The sequence below is a fragment of the Megalops cyprinoides genome, chromosome 9 (genome assembly GCF_013368585.1).
Source record: "Megalops cyprinoides isolate fMegCyp1 chromosome 9, fMegCyp1.pri, whole genome shotgun sequence".
Classification (NCBI taxonomy): domain Eukaryota; kingdom Metazoa; phylum Chordata; class Actinopteri; order Elopiformes; family Megalopidae; genus Megalops; species Megalops cyprinoides.
In genome coordinates, this window is record NC_050591.1 from 27955614 (window position 1) to 27981535 (window position 25922).

General features: G+C 42.1%; 2 protein-coding genes across 3 annotated transcripts; both read right to left on the reverse strand.

Moving 5' to 3' along the window:
- Window positions 1-775: 775 nt before the first annotated feature.
- zgc:153184 (uncharacterized protein LOC751652 homolog) lies at window positions 776-15483 on the reverse strand. Of its 2 annotated transcripts, none has more exons than XM_036535924.1 (7): window positions 15347-15483; window positions 6767-6853; window positions 6013-6087; window positions 5490-5561; window positions 4132-4374; window positions 1310-1819; window positions 776-925 (listed from the first exon to the last, which is right to left on the reverse strand). In XM_036535924.1, exons 1-7 carry the CDS (start codon window positions 15350-15352, stop codon window positions 899-901), a joined length of 1020 nt encoding a protein of 339 aa, XP_036391817.1. In that variant the 5' UTR covers window positions 15353-15483; the 3' UTR covers window positions 776-898. The 2 variants fall into 2 exon arrangements, with proteins under 2 accessions (XP_036391817.1, XP_036391816.1); XM_036535923.1 differs by having other exon boundaries at window positions 6013-6090.
- A 6348-nt stretch (window positions 15484-21831) lies between these two features.
- On the reverse strand, window positions 21832-25549 carry mlnr (motilin receptor). The gene is made up of 2 exons (XM_036536881.1): window positions 24592-25549; window positions 21832-23201 (listed from the first exon to the last, which is right to left on the reverse strand). Exons 1-2 carry the CDS (start codon window positions 25325-25327, stop codon window positions 22900-22902), a joined length of 1038 nt encoding a protein of 345 aa, XP_036392774.1. The 5' UTR covers window positions 25328-25549; the 3' UTR covers window positions 21832-22899.
- Between the last annotated feature and the right edge of the window lie 373 nt (window positions 25550-25922).

The window sequence follows — 25922 nt, forward strand, 5'->3', positions numbered from 1 at the left end:
AGAAAACCTACCTCTCTCTTGTGTTGCTGTGCAAGATATCCCCAATTAGATGCCGTAATCACATGAGATCACATGGAGACATGTCCAAAAATCCATGTGCTGCAATTATAGGCTCATATCAGTTTTGCAGTGGCTTTCAGAACACATCCTATTATAAGGCTGAGTTCTGGGTCTGTGGTCTGATATGGCTTTCTATTAGGGCTGTCAACGTTAACGCGTTAACGCTCGTACGCGTTAACTTTAACGCGTTAATGTTTTAACGCATAATTAATCATATTATCAAGTTTGACCGCAACTTCCCTCCGTAAAAACGAAATCTGCCGTTCAACACATCTGCGTTTACCACGCCTTTCAGTAATTCAGCCAGGTAACTATCCGCACTGGAACTACGGAAGGGAGTTGCAGTCAAACTTGATAATATGATTAATTTGCGTTAAAACATTAAAGCGTTACAGTTTCGCGATTAATCGCGAACGAGCGTTAACGTGTTAACGTTGACAGCCCTACTTTCTGTCTAATTCTCTCACAAAGTATACTTTTTAATGACTAAATGAACAACATTGGCATAAGGGTAACATAACATTAATATGCAATGAAATTCCATTACTGTTCCATTACCACCTTATTCTGACAAAGTTATACAGTGATTCTGTGAAAGAATTTCAGGTGCAAACCTTCTGTTAAGTTCCATTGCCTCCTGAAAATGGGGAAATAAGCACTCCAATTTCATTAACTATATCAAGCAAATGAGAGTCCAGCCATGTTGACCATCTACAGCCAAGAGCCAAATGATAACCCCATTTCTGTTTTGGCTCATGTACAAAGCAGTGAGCAAGTGAAAATGGCTCAGTGATGACACAGGTCTTTGGTTTCTTTGTGCAGCACCAAACGATCCTCTTCAGTCTCCAGTTCTTGGGGGTTTGTCCTGTTATGGGAAACCAAGAGAGACCAAGAATTTAGTAAATAATATTTAAAGCAAGTTTAGATATTGGGGAGAACAAACATATATAAGTAACAAATAACTATAAATTGAATAATCTGATACGTTATTTGAGAAAGAATATAGATATCTGAGAGATGTGAAACTAACAAAACTGTTTATGTGATTATCCATCTACTTTTGAGGGACAATCTGGTAAATGTTTGAAGAATTCATTCCTTTCTGAACACCTTTTTTTTATATAATGATTTTGTATAATAAAGACAAACATAAAGCTCAATAATATGAAGGCAGTGAGGTGCTCTTCTCTTGAACCATGATAATACTAAACCTTCAGATTAAGGAGGATTACCGAGTTCAATTCATTACCTTCTCTCTGGTGATCCCTTTCTTTTCCCCTCCCTCCTCTTCCTGGGACTGTATCTCCTCCTCCTCCTTCCAGCTAGCTCTATTCCTGTCATCTGTTGTGTCGTCTGGGTGTGGCTTCACTTGTATCCCCTCCCCCTCCCCCTCCCTCTGTAGTTCAACAGTAGAACCACTTCCAAGTGGCTTTATTTCTTCTGTAGTGGCCACTTGTTCTTCTGTGTCATCAGATGCACTTCTTCGAGCTTCATCTGGTGGTCCTGTCCCAGTGCTGTCCCCTCTACTGTCTCTCTTTTCAGCCTGCCTCTTAGCCTCAGGAAGGGAGGAGGAGCTTCCTTGACCCCTCTCTGACTCCTTGTGGTCCATCTTGGATCCTTCCTCCTCTCCCCCACTGTGATGCTGGAAATCCGATGGACATGGGGAGGCCCTCCCTCCTTCGGCCCCTGGCTCTTTACCACCCGACTTCCTGTGCTGTCGTGTGGGCAGCCGGCGCTTGATAGATAGACGTGCTCGACCCTGTATGTACACACATATGGCCGGATACACAGTCAGTACACTGAATGCAGCCTCATAGCTCCTGTTGTTAGACTGTCCCACTCTATATCTGGCTTAGCTCTAATGTTCATGGAGATGTCTGTACCCTTCTGAGGCTTGTTTCACATGAACTCCAGACCCTTAATATGAGTGATGAAGTCTTAATCAAGGCCAAAAGTAGTTTAAAAATACAGACTCCAAATGGCATATATAAAATGTCTACAGAAGTATGAAAAAGATTCATACTTCATAAATGTGTTTTGATTTTGTTTCCTAATGCTTACTGTTCTTGGAAACTATAATGCAACTGAAAGTATGGTTCCTGACATCACTCAACATGACAAAAAGGAGTATTTATGGGTAAGTATTTAAGTATTTATGGGTCAAAACGTAGACTTGTTTACTTGATTCTTCATCTTCTGTCAAGAGGGGGATGTGAGAGTGCTCAAGTAAAGTAATGATGAAATGCCTTTCTGAAAGAGCAATGCTCATCTGAACCAACTTCTGTTTTTTTGTGTAAAGAGATGGCCTTACAAGGCTCTCAAACAGAAGTTTGCATACAACAATTTGTTTACAATTGCTACAAATGTCATATTGTTCCAATACCAGAAATTCATAGTGGCAGGCAGTTTTTTGGGTAGGTCCTTTGGCTGGTTCGGGAAGACTAATGGATTTTTAAACTTGCAGGGAAGAAATCACCAAGTCATGCGACTGAAATCAATCCTGGGGCATTGCTTAGAAGAGACTGGCATGGGTCAAGTAGGGGTGGTATGGAAAACACCATAACTGAGTTAGAAAGCACCTAGCAACAATTGCCCATTGGTGCTGAAACCCTTTACTATCTGCACATTCACAGTGAGATGATTCCTCAGACTGAAGACTTGACAGATCTGTGGCACAATATTACATTTGCAGATGAATAAATGTTCAGCCAATCATGTAATGTTCAGTGGTTTCAAAGGCAAGGTGCCAGAAGGAGCAGACACCATGCAGAGTAACAGAGACTTGAGTGGCGCTTTAAGTAGAGTGTGAGGGATAAGTAGGTTAAGGAGATTATGGAATATGCAATAGGCTCTACCCTCCTGAGTGCTGAGGGACTGGGCGCAAGACACTCACTGAGAATGTGTCTGAAAATGTTCCTACTGCATCAACATGACGTCACAGCTGACACAGAGAGCTGGGCCTTGGCACAAGTAGGAGTCTGTGTTGTCCTTCCTGATACTGCAGGGTATACCGGTCATGATCCTTCTCTGATTCTGTCTCTTCAAGCCTCAAAATATGTCCCTCCCCAATGCACAAATAAATGGGATCATGTTTTATGAACAAATGAAGGACAACAATCCCTCTGTTCTGAATAGATAACATTAGTGGACTGAATTAAAGTTTTTGAATGAAAGAGGTTTTGATTATTCCTGCATTTGATATTGCAGTGAAGTCTACAGCAGTCTCTGTTCTGTTTTCATTCTTTAGCTTGATTCTTTACATGTTCATTTCATAATTTTGACAATAATGGAAAAAATCTGGTCATCTAATTTTCAAATGGAAGATTTTTTTGTATGGAACCAAGCACATCAATATGACGTACAACTAAGTACATACATGGCTCTGAAAAGATGTTATTATAAATGCGTTTCACCTACATCGCTCCCCAGTGGTGGAACGAACTCCCTGTCCTGCTACGGACAGCTCCATCACCCCATTCCTTCAGACAGGGTCTGAAGACACACCTCTTCAGACTCTACCTGGACTGACCCAGCACACAATTGCTGCCCCCCCCCCAATCAGTGCTGTTGTAAATTGCTGTGTGCTTTTTGAATTGTTTCTTGTCGCCGCCTTTACTCTGACACTCATTACGCTGTTTGAAGTTGTTGAAGTTTGCTGTTTGAAGTTTGAAGGTGTATTGTATTAGCTGCCCTATACGCTGTAGTTGTACAAATCAGATAGTACTGTGTCCTCAAACAGATCTTGCTCTCAGCTGAGAACTACTGTCTCATTGTGGAACTGTACACATCCTGTCCCCGTACTGTCACTATTCTTACTATATGCACTTTTATACGTTGCTTTGGATAAAAGCGTCTGCTAAATAAATAAATGTAAATGTAAATGTAAATTACAATGTATACTAACAATATAATGTACAATTTATGTAATTTACAATTAACTAACCACTAGACTTACAACAACATCTCCTCACTTTTCCCCTCTTGTACTGTTATTAAATTACAGTATTCAGGACAGCTAAGACCTGTGTTAGTTCACCCATGGGTGCACTGGTGACTAACTGCCTACCTTACCTTGTTGAAGCTGGGCAGAACAGTGCCCTCAGGGGGGTTCTCAAAGCTGACTGGGGCCTCCTCATCAGTGTGCTGTGAAGGGCTCAAGGTGGGACTGGGGCTACTTGAGGCAGGGCTGCAGGGGCTCAGGGTATGGTTAGGGGGACTCAGACCATGGTCAGGGGAGAGAGGCGGGGGGTGCAGCTTCACCTCTGGACTCTTGGGTGGAGGTAGCAGGGCCGTGGGGGCTAATGTGAGATTGGCCTGGGCAGAGACAAAGGGAGACCCAACATCAGTCACCAAAAGCCCAGAAAGTGTTACGTGAGTACAATGTGTGACTGTACAAACTTTATAATAAACAATTTCACTTTCATATTTTCATACAGCTCTTCATATATTCTGACAGCTCTACTTTGTTGACATCACACAAGGCAGTACATTTATGTCAAACTACAATACAAGATAATATACATTTTAATGTTGTCTGTCCAGTTTCTTTTTCCAGAAAGACGCAGAACACAGAAGAGCAGGTATTACAGTTAGATTTTTCAAAGGGACACAGAGACACTCAATCCCAAAGTACATTGTTCAATGTCAACTTTCTAATTTTAAACAAACCATGACCAAGACCACAGCAAGATCTCAAAACAAGAACTTACAGGCAGCTAAGCAAGTACACATGAATCACCTGATAGCGGAGATTAGTGGCCTGCTTAACACGTCTCCTCAAATTTAAAAACGGCAACGCCATAATCATCCCCCTGCTGTGATCCCAGCCTGCATGACACAGAAGGACTCAGAACGAACATAATCTTACAGAAATAAAATAAAAAGATTACCCCCTCACCCATGCCAAGTTAGGGGGCGATTTTGGGAGGAAACGGACAGTCCCTACCTGCACTGGAGAGAGGAAGAAGAGAGAGAAACGCCAGCCCTTTTGCCCCATTGTGGCTGCCCGTGTCCGCTGAGACTGGCGACTCAGCTCTTTGCCACTGAATAGCAGCTCTACTAGCTTATTAGCTCATTAACCTGAGCCAATCCTGAAGGTGCTCAGGGATAGACCTCTCCCCTTCTCTTCGTTGCCTCATGAAAGGAGCTATTTGTGTATCCACTGCTTCTTTTCACTAGGTGGCAGCATAGCTCTAGAAACGTTATGAACCAAATTCACTTATGATTCACTGTATTGAATAGGAAATATGCTACATTGTTTCCTCAAATGAGCAGTAGTTCATCCAAATTCATCCTGACAGTAGTCAGTAATGTTTGAAAAAAAAACTTTTCACAGTTAAACAGAATGTATGTTCAAAAATTAGCAACTTCTGTAGTATGAACTATACCTCTCTTTGCACACTGCTTAATCAGCTCTGACTCACTGTTACCTGTAGTTTCTCGATGAGGGGAGAGCTCCTCATCTTGACTTTTGGAGGATGTGGAGAAACAGTGGCAGGTTTCTGTGGTGAAAACAGAGATGCTTAAGACAAACATGAATAAAAAACAGAACATTCAGAGAATTGTGAACCTCACCAGAACCTCTTAGAACCAGAAGAGTAGAGGTTGTATTGCACTGGAAACCAAGTGAATTTTAATCTCTCTACAAATGTGAGACATGCTATCACGATGTAACAATGTCTTAGTGATAAATACCATTGATGATATACTGATGATCAATTCTGTGAAGATACAGTGCAACTTCAGAGTAAGAGACAGATACTATTATGTACGAACTGGACATCAACTGATGTATGTCTGTGTGGAATACTGTTTCAAGGGATGGACTGTGAGTGGAAATTTAAGCTTGAACCCTCTATTGCAGCTGTATGGTATGCTGGTAAAGAGTCACACAAGCATAAATCAGTCAATGTCCTTAAGTAAGGGCCCTTTGCCTGTGACAGCTGGTCTCACCTCCTCTTCATTGTGTCCCTCTGCCCTCTTGCTGTGCAGCTGCAGGGAGCACGGAGGGCGTCTCCTGACAGGTATCTTCTGAAATGGAGGCACAGACTTGGGGTCTTATTCAGCCACCACACTGACACTCTGGACACAGTGACTGCACTGAAGCTGACACCATGCTGACATTCATTGATTGCATTCACTCTTGATTCCAACACGCAGTCACAGCATTGAGATCAGCGATTCTGGCAAACACTCACTGCTCTGGCAATGTGTTCTACTGTTAGTATCAATGCGGTGTCAGTCACTGTCAGCACATTAACACCATATTTATGCAGTTTGATTTTACAAAGATTCAGTACATCAAGCACATCCAATACAGTGGTATAAAAAGTGCATGCATGTGTACAAACTACACACAAGGGAAAGGGAAATAACCACTCTACACTGATACAGACTCAGGACAAATCTGATGGTAATAATTGTTCAGCAATGGATGACAGGATTATTTACAAATATATTATCTATTAATTTTCACCCCCTGGCTTTGCAGGACTGTTAGTCTATGCTGTGAGGTACAGCGTATTCCTTACACAACATAATGTTATCTTGAAATGCCAGCAATATTTTCTTCTTTAACAACCCTATAACAAAAGTATTTACTGTATTTACCTCAGCAAATGGACTCCAGCACAAACTACGTGAAATAAGAGGTAGTAGGAAGGGGGGGGAGAAAAGTAGGAGGTCTGTAAGGGAATATCAACCCCACCTCTTCGATTCCTGTAGGCGTGGACATGTTGTAACCTTTGAACTTGCCTGTCAGCTCAGCAACAGAGGGGTTGACTGGAGAATTCTTCTGAAATACACAGGTCAGACAATGTGCTTGAGAACAGACAGAACTCTCCCTCTCTCCCACTCTCTAAGAGGGGTTATAACAGCTTGAGATTGACATTGAGATCACAGATTAATTGGTTTCTCCTTTATGTGTTAGCCAATCGTGTCCCTGTTTATCGCTGATATTTTCCCAGAGACCTTCCATTATGTAAACCAAACAAAACAGCCTCTGTGCAATATTTTCTTAGGCCTTGCAAACACCATGCTGCTGCTCCACAAGCAAAGGTAAAAGCAGGTGCAACTTTAAAGAACAACCCTTCATTCTGTCAAGGAACATTCACTTTGTGTGGAGTGTTAGCTATCCTTGGAGAAGGGTTAGCCATGGAACCAGTGGGTTTTTAAAACGTTCCAATGCTTCATTTCCCCACATGACCGTCTATTCATGGGCTCATCTGAAGTTTAGTTTTAATGAGAACAAATGGGAAATGTACACTGATTCCATTATTACTGTGGCTAATTCAGAATAGTTTGGTAGAGACTGAGTAGGGATTCTATCTCTGTCTCTCTGCAATACTCCAAATTACTAATTTAGGCACAGTTCTGAGCCCTGTTAAGAATATACAACTACTGAATACTCAATAAATTAAACCAACAATAAAACTAGCAGGATAGCAATAAGTTAAATATTTTGACACCTTACACAATTCAGTATGGACATGAGGTGATTCTTCATAGCTAAAAAAAATTATCTCACAATTCTGACAAGACTTTTTTGAGCAAAAATCCTTGCTCTTATTCAGAGAAAAAACTGATGTTGACAAAAGAAAGCTAGAGGGCTGTGCTCCCAACCATACAGGGAGCTTTATTTTCTACAGATGGTGCCCATCTTCTGTGTAGATACACTGACATTTACAGTATGTGGATGAGCAGCTGTAATGGACATGGGGAGTACGATGAAGCACCCTGAGTGAGTTAAAGATCACTGAATGTGCATACATACTTAGCCACATCTACACAGCACGGCTGCAGGGCATTGCCTGGATGAATGGGTGCAGGGGGCTTCCGCTGAGCAGTTGCTCAGCATCACACAGTGGCTGCTGGCATCAGGGATCTGTCTTTGCCACGTTTTTTTCTAATTTTTTTCCCCCACATTTTTTATCTCACTTTCTGTTGCTATCCTTGCCCTGAATAGCTGTCTCACCCTATAGTTGCTACTTTCCCTGAGTCCTTCTCTCTGTTTCCCCAGTTTAGGCTTTCCACTTTACCTCTGATCTTTAGGCTATCCGGACTCTAAGTGGTAATGCAAGTACAGTTCTTCTATACACAGCTCTACATGTACAGTACTATACAACAGTATACAATATTTGTAAGTACAGATTGTTCTTTAAACCCATAATGCCAGCCTTGTCCATTCTAACTGCAGGTGCCCATTCCAGACAGTAATGGTCCCGTTTTGGCAGGGATGCAGCAGCCCTGGTGCTGTGTGTGACAGTGGGGTCATGTGGTCTGCTTCTCCATTGCAGAAATATGTTTACTTTGTCTAATAGAAACAGTACTGCAGGCTGTTCCAATGCCATGTTCTGTTCATCCTAAGATAGGCATGAATACGTGTGAAGGGATTAGACTGTAGCCTCCTTTCTCTCCCTCAGGCCTTGGGGTGAAAAACCCCAGTTGCCAATAGTCACACAGCACTCATTCTCCCCATTTATTCATTCTCTCTGTGCATAAACTTTATGAAGCAGACTACACTCCCCTTTCCTCATGTCTGTCTGACAGGATCAACTGTGTTCCAGGCCATAGAAATGCTGATATCTCCTACAGTAAGCCAGCTCACAGACATCCACATTCCACCTAATTTCTTTAATTACTTGTTTATTTTTTCTCTCTCTTTACCTCTCAGAATGACTTAACTCATATAACTCCCTCCACCCATAATTAGTAACCATGGGCTGGATGGTTCTGTTATTATATTTACTTTTGCAAAGCCACTGTACCAAATCCACATAATATCCTTTCCTCTGCTGTTTTTTCTTAATTGTAATAAATCCCAATCCCTTGTCCCCCCCCCCCCCCCCCCACCCCCACACTCTGGGTTACTCATCACTGTTAGTCTCCTTCCTGTCTCAGAAAAACAAACTTCTGTTCATGTTCTGACAAACTGGTGTTCACAATGGAGTTCACAATGGTTCACAAGGAACTGGATTTTTGTTTCATATTAAACATCCAGTTTTGCCAGCTGGATACAGTTTATGGTAGCAACAAGGAACAAGAATAAAGAATCTCCCCCACCACACACACACACACACACAAAATAAAACTGAAATTTGAACATCATCTTTTTTAATAACAGATAACTCAGCAATCCAGAGAAGAGAGGAAAACTGAGGCAGTGAACTCCATGACAGATGAGGAACTATAGACCGAGCTGCATTGAAGCTATCATGACAGTCCAGAGCTCTTGGCTCTCTGTGGTCCCAATGGGCAGACATTAAGGGAGACAGCTATCCCATCCCACTGACCTTTCAATCAATTGCAGCGCATAATCCTATCCTGAAACATCGACATAAATAGAAAGGTGACCAATGAGATCAGCATATTACTGCTCGTCCAATCCTCTATAATTATAAGACAACAAGAATGGACATTGTTTCACATCCCCTAGTCTCCCTGTTCCTAATTACTGCAGAAACCAAAAGAAGCATGTCAGAAAGACTGTGGCAGATCACATCTCTCCTCCAATGTAATTCAACATAATAAAACAGACTAATGTGCAAATTCCCATTTTAAAAACATGTGGATGCATGCATAAAATGATACACATAAATAAAGATAGATAAAGAGACAAATAACCAGAAGAAATACACTGAAACAAACATACACACATGCAGCAAAATTTAAAGTCTCACAAAGGCATCTGAAATACAGTACTTGTGTCTATTTACGAAAGTAAAATCCACATGACACAGATTTGTAGAGCAGGGGCACAGGTGTATTCCCACATGACGATGGATATCACCTCTAGCCTAACTTATCTACACAGCTGCATGTCCATTATCCATGAGAGTATGATGATTACCGCACACACTCAAATTTTGGATCTCCCTGCTTCTGTGAAGACAAATCAGTTAAGTAACCAGACGTCTAAGAGCTCTCTATATAGAAATTAGTCTATAGGGTCTGTGAGTACAGTTCATAGAAAAAATGTATAGGACAGTGTATGGGATCAGTTTCCAGTAATGATAAAATAATGGAAAAAGATGATGCAGCGCTGCGTCAGAATAACTCACAAACAAATAAAGATAATGAAAAAATGAAAACATTTGATGAAACCCAGTTACTATTAGGAATTATTCAATTACAGCGGGGTCTGTTTTTTAATGAGGACCAAACAAAGAATTCTGTGTTTCAGTATACACACTGTTTACATCATTTCAGCTGACTCCACCCCCCTCTCCTCATATACCGTAACATTCTAATGAGCGTTGAAAATCCTATTTAGCCATTACCCGTAAAATATTCTGGTAATGTCCTTTCGGTAAAGGAACTTCAAGAAAGCTTTAGGAGCTACTTGCCATCCATGTCTGTCCATAAAGACCTTGTGATGACCCCACCAGGGACCATGTGGGCCCTGAGACAACCTCACAAAGCTGTTCTTTGTCAGCCTTTGACTGAAATTACCGAGCGAAAAAGGGTGCGTGACTCCATTTGCACTGAGATGCAAACCCCTGCATGGAAGGTATGCATGGTAGGAAGAGCAGCAGGATGACATGACGAAAAACCTCTGTCCAGGACCTTAGCCTTGCATTACCATCGGATATACTGCTGGTTCCATCTACAGAAGTCTTGTCAGAGCCTGAATGGCTCATAGGATCATGCCCTTCCTGTGAAGGGCTTGCAGCACAGATATGCACATTAGACATATTGTCATATGCATCAAGTACAATACTGGAGAAGGTGCCCCGGCAAAATCTATTATGAGACCTGCTGTCACTGCTTTGTGTGTGAGAAGAGAATCAGAAAAGGAACTCTGACCGAGCCCTCCAGAGCAACATGTATTGTCCCTCCTCGGTCAGAGCGCCCTGCAAATGTGCTCCTAGCAACATAGCACCTGACACCTCCAGCTCCGATACTCATCAGAAAGAACCAGTACAGAAATTGAAGATCAAGTAATGCTCAATCAAATTTCCTTTCTTCTTCTTGCTCCTTTCTTTTTTCTTCCCTACTGTCTGCAGCAGCCTCCAAGGATGCCAGAAACCAAGGACCAGCCCCTGTACGCCTTTCAGCTGACACATGTTAGCTGTCACAGATCTCCATGTATATGCTCAATGTCAACTGCTGCTCTTCTGGACAAGACGGCTGAGCCATTACTGGGATTAAAGGAATCTGGACTCTTGATCAGCTGCCGACCAGTGGAGGGGGGTCAGGGAGGGTTAAACTGAGTGCTGCATTCTGCAATGGAGCGGGAAACTGCAGGGTTGCTGGCTTGCTCAGGGGGGACGGGAGGTTTGCTGCCTACTTGCACCGTACTGCTTCACAGGGGATTTATCTATAGTAACAGAGATCTAGATCAATTTTGCAACCTGCAAGAAATGACGCCAGAGAGTTCAACCTGAATATACTGGTTGAACTTATTCCCCCAGTGCTGAAGAAATGAAACTATCTCTTTGTTTCCATGGCAATAATGCCTTGCTAAGATTCTACTTACTTCCCTTTTGTTAGGTTCTTTCTAGCTATTTTTGGATTTTGCTATGATTCTGTTTGTTATGCTATCATTGGATTGATGTAATCATTTCATTTAATTTGAAATTCTGTTGGCCATATGTCATTCAGTTATCATTTTATTATCCTATTGTCTCGTTATAATCTTATTTTGTTTCTGCTATTGCCATCAATTATTCTCATGCTTGTTTTTTTTTAATATTTTCTGTTTTTTTTTTTTACATATTTCTACAGTATATTTTGGTGGCACCTAGATATCTGTGGTCCTTTTTAATGCCTATATCTTTCTGCTATCATTTGTCGTACTCTTATTCACAGTTTGTTCAATCACTTGTAGAAACTGCTCAACAGTATTTATTTTAATGTTGCATTAACCACAATATGATATGGTAGTTTTAATGTTCGCCGAGAAGCCCCCATTTCCCCATATTTCTCTCATTTCAGTCAATTCTTTTCTCTTTCTTCTTCTTCTTCCTGTCTTCTGTCGCTGACTGAGACACTAGCCTGACCCTGCAGCTGTCAGAGTGGGGCTAGGGCAGGCCTGGCCCTGCCTGGCAGAAGACACACATAACTGGCATTCAGGACATGATGGAATCACATAGCCAGGAGGCCTGGCATGTTGCACACCATAGTCAGTGTGAAGGGCCTTTGAAGAGACACCACTCAATCACTTACCTTAAAATCACACTTCAGTCATCAGCACTTGCACACCATGATGACAAAGTGATATCTATTCCATTTTGCCAAGACAGTTGCATTGTTTTAGTAATGGTCAAAAATATGTCAGGATTTTAACCCAACCTGTTGTCCCACATATGTTCTATGTACGGAATTCCAATTCGCCCAATACAAACGGCTCATTACAATATTGCTGTGGTGATGGAGCTAGGATATAAGTACAAGTTCTGGACAAGTTGCCAGTCCACAGCAGAGACGGCTAAAAACATAACTATGTCCCAATCCACAGCTGCACTGCTTCAACACCCACCTAGCGTTCCCCGACTTGCTGCTCTCTTTCCAAATACACAGGCTAATCTTTGAGATTGAGTTTAATCAAAACCCCCACAAAATGTTGCTTCAGTGCACTTTTTCAAGAGTGTGCAAATCTTAAAAAAACAAAAGTGGTTTCAGTACGTGCAAAAATATTCCCTGTCTGAAAGTTAACACAAACTAAAACTTGCTGACAACTGTTTCTAGGCTGCTGACCATGACAATTCCACACTGCCTTTCCCTGTATGGGTATTTATGACTATCAGGCAATGGCGCCAACTACCACCTGACTCTGTTATAATTGGGATGGTCAGTCATTCAGGTAATCCCCTGATCAGTAATGTACCCAGTGTTAATCACACTCTAACAACCACAGATAACAATCCAAAGGATTACTCGCAAAGGACCATAAATCCTGGAATCAAAAACCATCGTTGGGGTTTTTATGTCCCTGGCATACATCAAAGACAAACTTTCACTTCTGGAGAGATGTAGGATGGCTGGAGTCTACACAATTAATTTTTGCAGGCACCACCAGAGTAATTAGCTAGCTTGCTATCAGACAGATTCATGGGAATAGGTTTTAATCTGATTTAAAGAATGAACAATGATATCCATTATGACAGTACAACAGAGGACAGATCAGTTCTGAGGCCTCAGTATGCTTGAGACAACATACAATGAATGATTTAGTTTCATTACACAATTAACCACTGTGAATATTTATCCAATAAATGTTCCATCAGAGAGTAGGATAGTTGCACTTAGTTTTAAGCTTTGCTCAATGAAGCTGTTTTGGAAAGCTAACTACTGTAACCCAGTACCCACTTGAATTTGAAAATCATATTATTGAAAGCACTGCTTTTGCCTGCTTAAAGCTGCTCCCTGATATCAGGTTTGCTGCTCCCAATGAAGTTTGCAGTGGAAACAATGCTATACCCTACACTGAATGGCTTGGCAAGAATATTTGTGCCACCTTCAGATGTAATTTGAACACAGTAATCATGAATTCAGTGACTCTACACTACTTGTTCTCTTCAGTAATCAACAGTAACATTACAGTTAGAATGGATAGATGCTTATGTAAGCAACACAGGTAATAAATAGTGGAAAGTGTAATGACAGAAACAGCTGTGATGTTTTTTTATAATATATATATACTTTTTGCATTTCATATAACTGAAGTTCCCTCCATATGTTCCTTTTTCCGACCCTCCAGAAACCAACCACACACACCCACCATGACTGAACACAATCTGTCAGCACAGCGGTGTACGGCTAAAAGCTCCACTAACTTTACTGGATGTTTTTTCCTCCTTTTTCAAAGGCTTTCAGCAGCTTGTCTGTCATTAAATATTCCCACTTTAAAATGCCCTAAATGGCTTTAATCTTCTGGCACAAACCGATCCTATAAGTAAGTGGTCGGAGTTTCTTCATAGACGCAAAGTCAAGAAGGTGTTAATGTTACCTATGTGTTATTAGTATTGCTATTACTACTGTTTTATTGTGACATTAACTGTAGCAGGATTTACTGTAATCTCTTGATGAACTGCATTTCCACTGAACTCCATGAACTCTACATTAGCTATATCGGAAGTGAGCCAGAGGTGCTTCCCCTGCAAGTTTATGTGATGGTGCTGCAGGCTGTCCTGAAACCTGGGAAGTTCAAGCAAAAGTAGGTATGACTATGCTGTGTAAAATACAACAACATTTTTCAAACCATAAATGTGACAGAAAATCAGAGCAGCAGATGTCAAACAGAGAATAGATGCATCTACTTGAAATCAGCTGAGGAGCTCAGATACCCAAAAGTTGCAGGGTGTGTAAAAGCAACAAATCAAGAAGACTCTGCCAACATACCCACCCTGGCTACCACAGCAGGTTAATGCCATGGCTGAGCTTGGACCCAAGGCCACAGGGTTCTTAACTGACTGAGCCACTCAGGAGCACAAAATATCCTTTTTAAAACAAATCTCCAGGCACAAACTGCCTCTCCTTACCCCACTGAGGTGACTACCCTCATGCATGGTTTCCATTAACAGTGCATTACGTGATGGAAGGATGGTCTTGCAATTCCCTGTTATATCCTGTTTAAAAATGTGCTAAAATGTGTGATAACAGCCTGTTGCTTAACACCTATTTAACAATGACTGACAGCTCTATCTTGCCTAACTGCACTGTTGAAGAGTTTAAGAAGAACAAAGCATCTGTATCAAGCCTGGAAACAACAGATAAGTGGAGCATATATACATATATACGGGGGAAATACAGCGATTGTTCAGTTCGACTGTGACTTTTCCTGAATCATGTGAGAGCTACTGCTTTCTTCTGATTTCATTTTACTCCTATACAAATGTGAAGTAATACCCGAAATGGACATTTTACACACGGTAAAAGTGCATTTACTCTCTGATAATCCTCTATCCACTTAAAGGTCTTGTTTGAACAACTGAATAAATGTTTTGGTATAATAACAGAAACCCAGCTCGTTTTATCTAAACTTCTTGTAGGACACCAAGAAAAGTGTCGTCGGATGCATGGCAACATGAAGAATGAACAAAGCATAAGATTACTGCAGCAGAATTAAAAAACACAAGACTTTAAATGGACGTGTTGCCACACAATCTTAAATGTAGCTGCCTATACCATTTTACAATTTTACAGACTGAACATAACTTTACATCTTGTAAGCATCCAGAAGTTACAGCCTACCGCTGCGCACGCTGTGCTTTGGTAGGCTATACGTGATCACTGAATTCGTTTGAACATCCATCCACTTTATTAAACGCACTTGAATGCTGTTTACCTCCATCCTCGTTCCGTCTGCTGTTTTATCCCCTGCGATTTCACCAGGCTTTATTTAGGGGGCTGTCAAACTTTTGCTTATATTCTCTTTCTGCTGCTGACATCGACTACTTCCACACTCAGAAAGACACAGGCAGAAAGAATAGATTCTGAGCGTTCCCATCTGAAATGGGTGGTCTCAGTTTATATTTAGACTCTCACACACAATTCTCCCCAATGCTAGCAGCATCTGCTAGAATGTAGCCAGCCAGCTAGCCACAGGAAGACGTTGTGACAGGCAGAAGGTTTCGTTTCATTTGTCATAATCATTTCACGAGAGCCACCAAAGGAGAATTAGAGGCATCGTTATTTTACGGGATAGCACACGATCTCCCCGGGCAGCACCAGCTGAATTTCCAGAGAAACAGGAAAAATTAAGGCTGGTAATGGACTCATAACATCCTGGTTTAGGTGGAATTAACTTTTAAGATGCTGCATCTTTAGTGTTAAACATGGGGATTGTAGATTTTGGTATAAGAGACAATTAATTAAATAATTGATTGGCAAGAGAAGACGTCTTCAGAAAACTTGTGACAGTCATGCTATTTCCCAAATTCTTCAGCCTGCCAAACACGCATCTGACGCAAGATGATCAAATTGACAATCAAAACACAAAATTACACTTCATATTTCTTCAAGATATCTCTTTGCTGAGCTTCTCTGAGGGGATGCAACCATGCACTCTGTTTGGACATAATTCCACCAAATTACGTCACTTATTTAGTCTGCATTTGTTGGTTATCTTGAATAGGCTACTCTCTAGTAAAGTACATCCTTACAGTCTACAGATTTAATGAAAAATCACTTGGCCAAGTTACAAAATGGAACTGAGGATATGTTGGGTCACATTATTTGGAACATTGCATCTGTACTCAGTGAAGTAAGTGGCCTATATCATTATGTTTTCTAAGGATGTCAGCTTTTGCCGTGTCTCTTTACTGCATGGTCTTGTAAGACTACTGTATAAAATCCAGTGTCTCCCCTTTACTGAGTGGGGGAGGTACTGTAGGAAGACAGTAGCCATCCACAGAGTTCAGTGAGTGGTGGATGCAATGGATATGCTCTCTGACCTTTGGAAGGGCCAGAGTAATACTAAGAGATTATAGATACTTAGGTCTTCTTGCTGCTCAGTTTCTTTTTTGAGCAAAAGGGAGCTAGAATGTCTCACCAGCTGCTGAGATCTGAGGACGTCCAGCTGTCCATGCAGTTCCCAGTGTGAGTGGGAGAAACAAAAACCTCTCGCAATACACGGTGTGCATTAGAGAGGGCGGGGCAGAGTATAGCTCTGTAATTCCCATTATACACTAGCCTGTGTATACAAGCACTATCAAAGGTTCAGACAGTGAGCTGCTTACCACTAGCTAGATTTAGAGAGATTTTTGTACATTTACCATATAGCGTATTTGCATTGCTATTTTCCGTTTCATTTCATTAACAGAAACATATAGCAAAAAATCAGTTCCATTCTGTCTGTGTTTGAAAATAACAACATAAGATCAGTGTTTCTGTAAAATATTGATTTGTCTACTAAATCATTTAAAAAAATAGTAACTGAGTGACATACAGCAGACATGACTAGATAAGCTACTAGCCGTGCACATTGTTGGCTGAAATGTCCTTCTCCATCTTTCAGAGTTATTTATATACAGCTTTATCACATCCTGCTTGAGATTGCTTAGGGTTAGAGGGTGGGAGACTGGATGCCAACAGTAGCAAACTGCTACAAAGAATGGGAGGATGAAGCAAAGGTTTATGGGAAATCCTAGAGAAAATGAGGAAGACCATTTACGAGCTGGACTCTGAGACAAAGGTACCGTGTTAGCACCAGGAAACCACTCGTCTTTGAACACTATGTCAATCCTGCTTCCTCTTGACTGAGAGCAGAGGGCACTCAGACCCAAGGAGGTGGGTGTAAGCACAAGAAACAGGAAATCAACTTTGGGAGTGCCACAAAAAAGCAACGTCTTGTTGCTCATTTGGGAAATAGCATACTAGCACTTATTTTCTGAAAAGGAAGCAGCTGAACAGAATGGACACTCCTCTACAAAGTCAAAAATCCAGAACATGGAAGATGAGGAATCAGATTTAAAATGGAATGGCACTCATTGCAGAAATATTACTCTCCTCCTAAAGCTGAGCAATTAGATTACTTCACTGCAGAGCTGAGAGTAGAAGCTGTGCCTTAGACTGTAGCTCCCCCTTATGGCAAAAAATAAGAATTAAATAAAAGATGTTACTGTGCACCATAGAGGACCAAAAAAGGCCTTCACTTTTACTACTCCCAAATCCAAATGAAGTGTGAAATGGTACACTGCAGGCACTGATGGCACGTTCAGTGTTAAATCACTGTTTTTCATGTTAATAAGAAAATGAAAGAAACCATTCCTCTCTTCTTCCTCTCTCTCATGTTCAAACGTACCCACAAACACACCACAGTGGCGGTTCCTTTGTAGGTCCTTTAGGTTTCTTATATATATATATATATATATATATATATATATATAAATCAAATGCTTATTATAAGTGTTACGAAAGATTGTCTTCTTAAAAACACAGGAATGGAGATGTCTAAGATAATTTATCCTAAATAAAGACGTGTTAAAACTGGGAAAACAGACATATGCAAAAGGGATAAAATGGTTAAGAGAACAAGAACAAATGTAAAAACCCCAAGGAGGAGTGAATTACAACCCTCCTTAGTTCTGTCTTTACTCTTTTCTCCTACTTCACATAATCCTTCTTTTACACACACATGACCTCGTAGGTGTGGCCGATCAATTAAGCAAGTAACGAGTTCTCTAATGCCTTTAAGCTCTTCACACACATTCACATATGCATACATTCTCATAGTTTCGAACTGAAAGGTGAATCTGATGACAAAGTGCTTCTCTATTGCAAGGTCTGTGTTGTTAAAAACTAAGGGCACTGAACACAAACAAATACACATTCATAGAACAAATAAAAACAGCAGAGAAAATTTCATGGTGAAGATTGCATCTTCACATCAATAGTCATAGATATTTAGGTGAGAGAAGAAATGTGACTTGAATTATTTTGTGGTATTTGTGCGTTGACAATGTATTTAATAAAACTGACAATATGGTCTGTGATGGCAGCCAGACTTCTAAGCAAACTTTAAGTGAATCAGACCTTAATTAATACAACACACAGCAGATAATACTGTCTGTAATATAAACCCATGATAAAACATATACTGTGTATATCACAATGTTTATGTTTTAATAGGTCGTGCTTACAGATGGACTAGTCACGCACAGGGAGAGTGCTGGCTCTCTGATGCTGTCACTGTTCAGTGTGGTGTTGGCTTGGAATGTTACACTAAAGATAAAATCTACTATATGAGACACCCTGACAGTTCATGAGACAGACACCACTGAGAAGGACCTCTCTTCTTCCTTACAAGCTAGAATCTCTCCATCAGTATTCAGAGCAAACATCACCCAAGGGTTCAGATCAGGTCTTACCATGACAAACAGGGCTACTTGTAATCTTTGCAGGGAGTGGTAACACCTAACAGAATATTGTACCTTCAGTGCTCAGAATAGGAGTGTTGAAACAACGCTGACATTATTAACGTTTAATAGAAGCAACTATATAAGAAGGGAATAATTCTGAACTTATCCTGTTCCATGTTATTAATCCTCCTCACTATGCGACAACATCTTCCTCAACTCCAAACAGTCTATGATCTTAGTGTTAGTGGCTACAAATGAACTGGAAATGTCATATCTGATGTGATCAATGATTCGTTCCAGTTTTGGTCTGAACATTGTGTGTGTGTGTTTGGACAGTACTGTTCCAGTCTGGTATTTTACAATTACTTATTTCAAATAAACAGAGATAAATCAAGGTCGTCATACGGCAGTGAACAAAAGAACTCACCAGCAAAATCCTGCCTCACAGGGGTGCAACATGTGGGGTTTCAAACACAACTTCATCAATCAGCAAAGACATTCATATAATTCAGTTTCAGTTTATTAGGAGCAAAGCCAGTCCAGACAGAACCATCAATTAGAAATAAAAAAACTGAATTATTGATAACTCCTCATCCTTAATTTCTAAAATTAATCAAACATGTTTTGCACTAATACAGACATCTATTAGCCAAACCAGCTTCTAAGTATAATGAGCTGTAGCTGAATTCATAACATAGATAGACCACAAGCCAAAACCATTAATTCACCTGATCCAAGAAAAGGGCACTAAAATGGTCCACTCAGGGGACTGAAAGTGAAACACGTATTTACATCTCCATTCTTTCAGTGGTACAGCTATAAATATTTAGCTATCCAACTTACATAATGAACATCAATCATTACCTATTTTGAGCATTGATTGTTCGATATCAAAATACATTTTCACTTCTGTTCACACAAACTCACACACGGCACCACTGTAAAAATGTACAATGTTTTCAAAATCTTCAGACAGCAAACATCCATTTATGAGTGTCATTCTTTTCAACCCAGCTCTTTCACTTTGTCAAATGCCTGTAATGTGTGGTAAATCTAGACAATCACATGGTTTGCAGTCACACAGTACAAAGGGCACATGCAGTTCTCGCTCTAAAATAGTGTTGAATTGCTCATCTTCCACAGTCAATTTATCTTTCACATCCAAGTAAAGCAAAATGCCCTTTTAATTAGATTTATGAGACAAATGTATGTTTTTGGAACATCTGAGACTTGAATGTCCAGATCTATATAATTCAAATCTCAACCAACTGGAAAAAAAAAAGACAAACGCACAATAAACCAGTGAAAGTGGGCCAGCCTTATCCATCTTGCAGAAAGGGGGTGCTGAAAACTGTCTTTCTCCCTCTCCTGCTGTTCTCCTCTCTGGAGCTGGGCCAACACAAGCACAGCGTCATCACCTCTCACTGTGTGAGAGTGAGTGGCGGGGGACATGGCGAGACACGAGGAGACACAGAGGGCCTGGTCTGAGCTCACAGACAGGGAGTCATTGCTTTTGAGCTGCCTCTATATTACCAAAAAGACGCACTAATCTGGCTGCTGTTTGTTTTTGGTACCCTTGCGCGCCAGATTTATTAGACAATTGTTAATGTTTTGGTCATAGAGACCTACCCTGGAGCGTGTGTGGTTACTCAGAAGGAGCCTCCTCATATACAGTGATGACAGGAAATTAATTTAAAAAAACATGCACCAATGAGATAGGGCGTTATGTGGACCGGTAGCCCTAAATGCTTTGTAGTTCAATGCTAAAGTCGTTTAACCCTTCCAAATCCAGATGGAAAAGGCAATGTTACAAGGGGTAGCTTGTGTTGAAGGACATTGTGGTTTGAGTGTCAGTGGAAGTGCTCAGGAAGCTCAGATCTAAGACTATTGAGACTTGTGGCAGAAACTTGCGGGCTTAACTGTGAAAGTTAAGTCTGAGCTGTGAAATCACTGCTCTCTAATGAGCTGCACCGAAGATGAGAGGAGTGTGCCAAAGTGAATTCCCTTGTTCTACTGATCAGTCTCTCTCTAGCTGGAGGACAAGACCTCGGATCCCAGTGATGAGAGGAGGGCCCTCTTACAGAGGACCCCAGAAACTCGCTTTTAGGAGAAATAATAGCCTGATGTATCTGATCAGAGATTAGGGCAGAGTAGGGGATGAAAATAATGGACTAGACACTGTTGCTACTGACAGCGGTGACCCCTTTTTTCTAAATGCAATGAGAAAGCAGCTATTACTTTGCATATGGTGAGATGGGAAGGGGGCATGCTGGTCTTAATCAGACAGTACGTAATGCAATAGTGATCCTAGATTACAACCGCAGAACACATGCAGCCCCCAGGTCAGAGGCCTGGGGATCTAATTTACGAGGCTGAGAAAGAAGACGTGATACATTTAAGAAGTAGGTGCATGATTGTGCACTGTTTTCATATTTATGTGGTATCACCAGGTTGGTTTTGATCAACGGTGTACAAAGGATGAGCACTCTGAAACATGAATTCTCTAGAGAAAGCAGACTTTTAATGCAGAAATTATCCACTGTGCTGCACACAATAAAGTTTTCACTCTGAAGACCAATGTCATTTGAAACAAAGAGACTATCGGGTTGATGATCGGTATTGAAGATCTCTGGAAACCACAAACTACGGCCCATTAATTCCTATGTGCTGCAGATACTATTAGTAACAATTAAAGATGACATGTTATTAAACATGCTGCCATTTAAGCAGACAACTAAGATCATTCAGATTTATACTAAGACAGTGCATTGGCTCACATGAAAATGAGTACAACACTCTGTGTGTTACAACATTACATTTGCTTAGCAGATACTCTTATCCAGGGTTACTTACATAGCTTACATTTTTATGTGACCCATTTATATATCAGGATACTTACTGAGGCTATTCAGAGCTTCTTGCCCGAAGGTGCAATAGCAGTGCCCCACCTGGATATTGATCTAGCAACCTTTTGATTACAAATCCTGATCCTTAACACTAAAACACACTGCTGCCCCTTTTTACAACGCTTGACATACAGTTAGTCTCTTTTCACTGGCATTCCTGAAAGCAGACTCTTAAAACACGTTGCATCCTTAGATTAGAAATACTGTCTGAGTGTAATTTCAATCACTGAACATTTATACACGTATTTTCACAGCACTGTTACTTAAAGAAGACCACGGCTCATCCTGCTACCTGGCCCCCAAGTGTATATCATGTTCTCGATGAAGTGAGGACTTCATCTCTGTTGACCACAGCATTTCCTGACAAACCATTGTAGATGTTACACTGTGCGTGTCCATGAAGATAACATTCTCTTAATCGTTGTCTTAGTTCATCTTGGCTGAAAATCATGTATTTGTTCAAATGCATCAAAATCTTCTCTCTTCTACTTAATTACATCTGGACACAAACTTACCCCAAACTATCCTATTAATTATATGTGCATACTTTAGGAGGGAAAATTGTTTGTGCTCAGAGGTTGAGTTGTCAGGGTCTAATATTGCTGATATCTTTCCACCAACTCTCTATATCACATTTAGGTAGTCAGCCCTTTCTGGGTGTCCCAAGCCTGGACGACTGGAACTTTCTTGATATTCCCAGTTTGTTCACCTTGAGAATCAGCATCTTCTGACGTGAACAACTGCACAACCAAGAGCGTGAAAAGACCACATCTTTACTGTACATTTTAACAGTGTCTCTGTCTGTCCGTATGGCTCACTGCGATTGGGAATGCGCATGCGTATGCACATCATGGTGGCTATTTCTGATCGATATATAACATTTCTTTTCATTTCCACTCATTTTCTTAATCTTACCCTCCTCAACATCTACAGCCTGATTGGAGATCTTGGTAATGGGCCATTGTCTTTTCATCCCAGCTCCATCCTGCTCCTCCTCCTTCACAGTACGCACGTGCCGTCCGCCATTCCTCTTCTACTCTATCACGGAAGGGCTCTGCATCGTAATACACCCCTTGTCTGATTCTCCCTCCCCACCCTCCTGTGAAGGTCTTAGCGAACGAGCGCTCCACACCCTAAACCCCTGTCAGGGTCTCGTCGCAGGTGGCAATGTCGTCCCTCGTGGACATCTGCCTCCGGCTGGTGGGGTGGTGCCGGTGGCGGCCAAAGAAGAGCCGGCGGGCGGCGGCCCGGTACTTGCGTGACATGAGGTTGTAGAGCACGGGGTTGATGGAGGCGCTCAGGTAGAAGAGCACCATGGAGGCCACATTGAAGTTCTGGCTCAGCTTGGCCGTGAAGTAGTCGTCCACGTGGGTGAAGAGGTTCCGGCCGATGTGGAAGGGCAGCCAGCAGATGGCGAAGGCGAGCACTACCACCGCTGCGGAGAGGGGAGGAAGAGGAAGGTGATGAGGAAGAGTTAAGTGGGGGGTCGGAGAGGAAGGGGGTCAATGAGAAGAGGAGAAAAGAGCCATGTCCACAGGAAGAGTTAAAGCTGGAAGAGGAGACATTCCCATCGTCCCTACTGGAAGAATGGAACACGCAGTCCTGAAGGATGAACAGGGAATCCAGTGATTCTCAAGGGTTGTGAGCTTAACAATGCGAATATGACTTTTGCGGAATCATACTGTGGTTTCACTGCCAGACTGTGAGATCTCTGGGGCTCTTCATGGTGAGGGATGATTTCCACAGTTTTCACATCATCCATGCAGGAGCGCTAAAGTAAGACACAAAGCATGGGAACGGGGGAGCATGGCAATTCCCATTAAGCCTGATTTATGGGTGTCTCAGATGACAATTTAATTTGGGCTCCAACAAATGTAGATACACTATGCGCTGAGCCTGACAGTGTTAGCCCTTGTTCTGTGCACCACACAAATGACTCTTATTAATGTCAGAGAAGATAATCCGGATCAAATATTTACAGACTGCAGTCGAGCAAGGCTTTTGCATGGCACAGGGGGAATATTTCTTAATTCTGAAACACACAGGGACCAAAGATCTATCAGCATGTCAATCATAAAAGCCATACATTCATGATTTGTGAGCCTGATGTCAGGAATGGTGTAAGTTGATCAAACTCTAATGCATAAAAAGGGTTCTATTATGTGATACATTAATTAACTTAAAATATTTGTGTCTTGCAATTCTCCTTACAGAGCGTTATTACAGAAACATAATTTGGCAGTGTGTTTATAGTAAGTGAATTATTTCTAGCAACTGGATTAAGATGAATCGCACAGTATTAATTTATCTGCAGCTCATTCCCATAAAAGCACCGGACATGTCATGTAATATAAAGAATTTCATACAACATAAAGCAGACAGCACAGTGGCTCTGGCAATGAGTGAGGAATGGCAGGGAACTCCTCAAATGAACATAAGGGAAAAGTGCTTGTTCTTTTCTGTGGTAATACAGCTATATTACATCCTTCCCCCCTGTCTCCTGGTTGTTGTTCTTTGTTTTCATCCGTGTGCTTATGTGACTCAGAAGCACAGAACTTAACGTTCAGAGACTAAGTGATCACTATTCAATCAGCGTTCCATCTACTAATTACAGCTCAAGTGCAGAGAGAGGATGCAAAGTAAACACATTTAATTAACCGAAACATCTAATTTGGGACGTGGAATCTAGACATGTGCGCACTTCAGATGAACGGGCGTGAGCGCTTAGTCAAGTGAAATGTCAAGCACCATTACAGGAACACTCATCACGAAACAACAGTCAAATGAGCAGATCATTTGCGAACAGAGGGAGTTTTCTCACTAACCCAGGATTTTGACGGTCTGCTTGTTGGACCTCTCCCTCCCCATGGTGTTGGGTCCCTGCAGGTCGTTCTTGCTCTTCCACAGCTTGCGTCCGATGGAGCCGTAGAGGAAGACGAGGCAGAACATGGGGCAGAAGAAGTAGGCGGTGGAGACCCAGATCATGGTGTGCAGGAGGCCGGAGGAGACGGCGTAGCTGGTGTGCTTGCACTGCCGCGTGTTGTAGTCCGGGTGCGTGTCGTTTTCGTACTCCACCCCGACCAGGACGAGCATGGGGGCCGCGGAGAGCAGTGCGAATGCCCACAGTGCCAGGATGACATACTTGACCCGCCGCTTGGTCACCACCACCTTGGCCTTGAGTGGGAAGCAGATGGCCAGGTAGCGCTCCATGCTGAGGGCGGTGATGTGCAGGATGGTGGCATAGGTGCAGCCCTCGTTGATGTAGTGCGAGAGCCGGCACACCAGCTCCCCGAACACCCAGGGCACGTACTTCCAGAGGCGGTACAGGTCGAAGGGCAGGCTGAGGAAGATGACCAGGTCAGACACGGCCATGCTGGACAGGTAGAGGTTGGTGGTGGTCTTCATGTCCTTGAAGCGCTGGATGATCAGGATGGTCATGGTGTTGCCGGTCACCCCCACCAGGAACAGCAGGAGGCAGACGATGGTCACGGGGATGAGCGTGGATTTGGGGAACAGGGAGCCACCGTAGTGGTGCTGGTCCTCCAGATGGGGCTCCTCCATGGTCTCTGCCACTCGCAGACGAAGCTCAGCCAGTTTTCAGTTTAGGGGTGTGCCACTGAGATGGGCACGGGATCCGGATGGTACAAGTTGTCTCCAAATCTTCAATGATGCCTGCACTGGTTCTTCCTTTTTTACAAAATAAGCACCTGTAGACAGAATGATAACTTATTCCCAGTCACGGGAGGAAGGATGTAGGAAGTCATACCTCAACCCTCTTTCTTTATTTTGAGGAAGTATTGCACGCATTTACAGGCTGTTCAGCTTGTCGATCCAGCTCTCTCCTCTCCCCTCATTTTCTCCTGATCCCTTTCCCTGCTCAGCCTCCTCTCCCCCCAACCTGCTGTCCTGCTGTGGTCCGCGCAGATGGAAAAACTAAAGTAAACAGAGTTCTGAAAGCCGGTCCCCGTAGCTCAAGAGGCAGAGGGTGTCTGTCGCGGGACCGAACGGATAAACAACGCCCCAGGGGTGTTTGAGAGACGCTGCGAGGAGCAAAGGCTGTCTGCTGTGCTCCCCTCTCAGTTCATCCACTCATCTGATTCTTAATCAAATAGTGAGAGATGGAGGAGGGATAGGAAGAGGGAGAGTGGGAGGGAGA

Excerpts from the sequence above, each read along its gene's own strand:
- zgc:153184 (XM_036535923.1), bottom strand. Across the intron at positions 6,091-6,766 it reads CGCCTACAGGAATCGAAGAG|AAGATACCTGTCAGGAGACG; the intron begins GTGGGGTTGATA and ends CCTCCATTTCAG. Across the intron at positions 1,820-4,131 it reads TTCTGCCCAGCTTCAACAAG|GGTCGAGCACGTCTATCTAT; the intron begins GTAAGGTAGGCA and ends GTGTACATACAG.
- mlnr (XM_036536881.1), bottom strand. The coding sequence starts at position 25,327 with ATGGAGGAGCCCCATCTGGAGGACCAGCACCACTACGGTGGCTCCCTG. Across the intron at positions 23,202-24,591 it reads GCAGACCGTCAAAATCCTGG|CGGTGGTAGTGCTCGCCTTC; the intron begins GTTAGTGAGAAA and ends CCCTCTCCGCAG.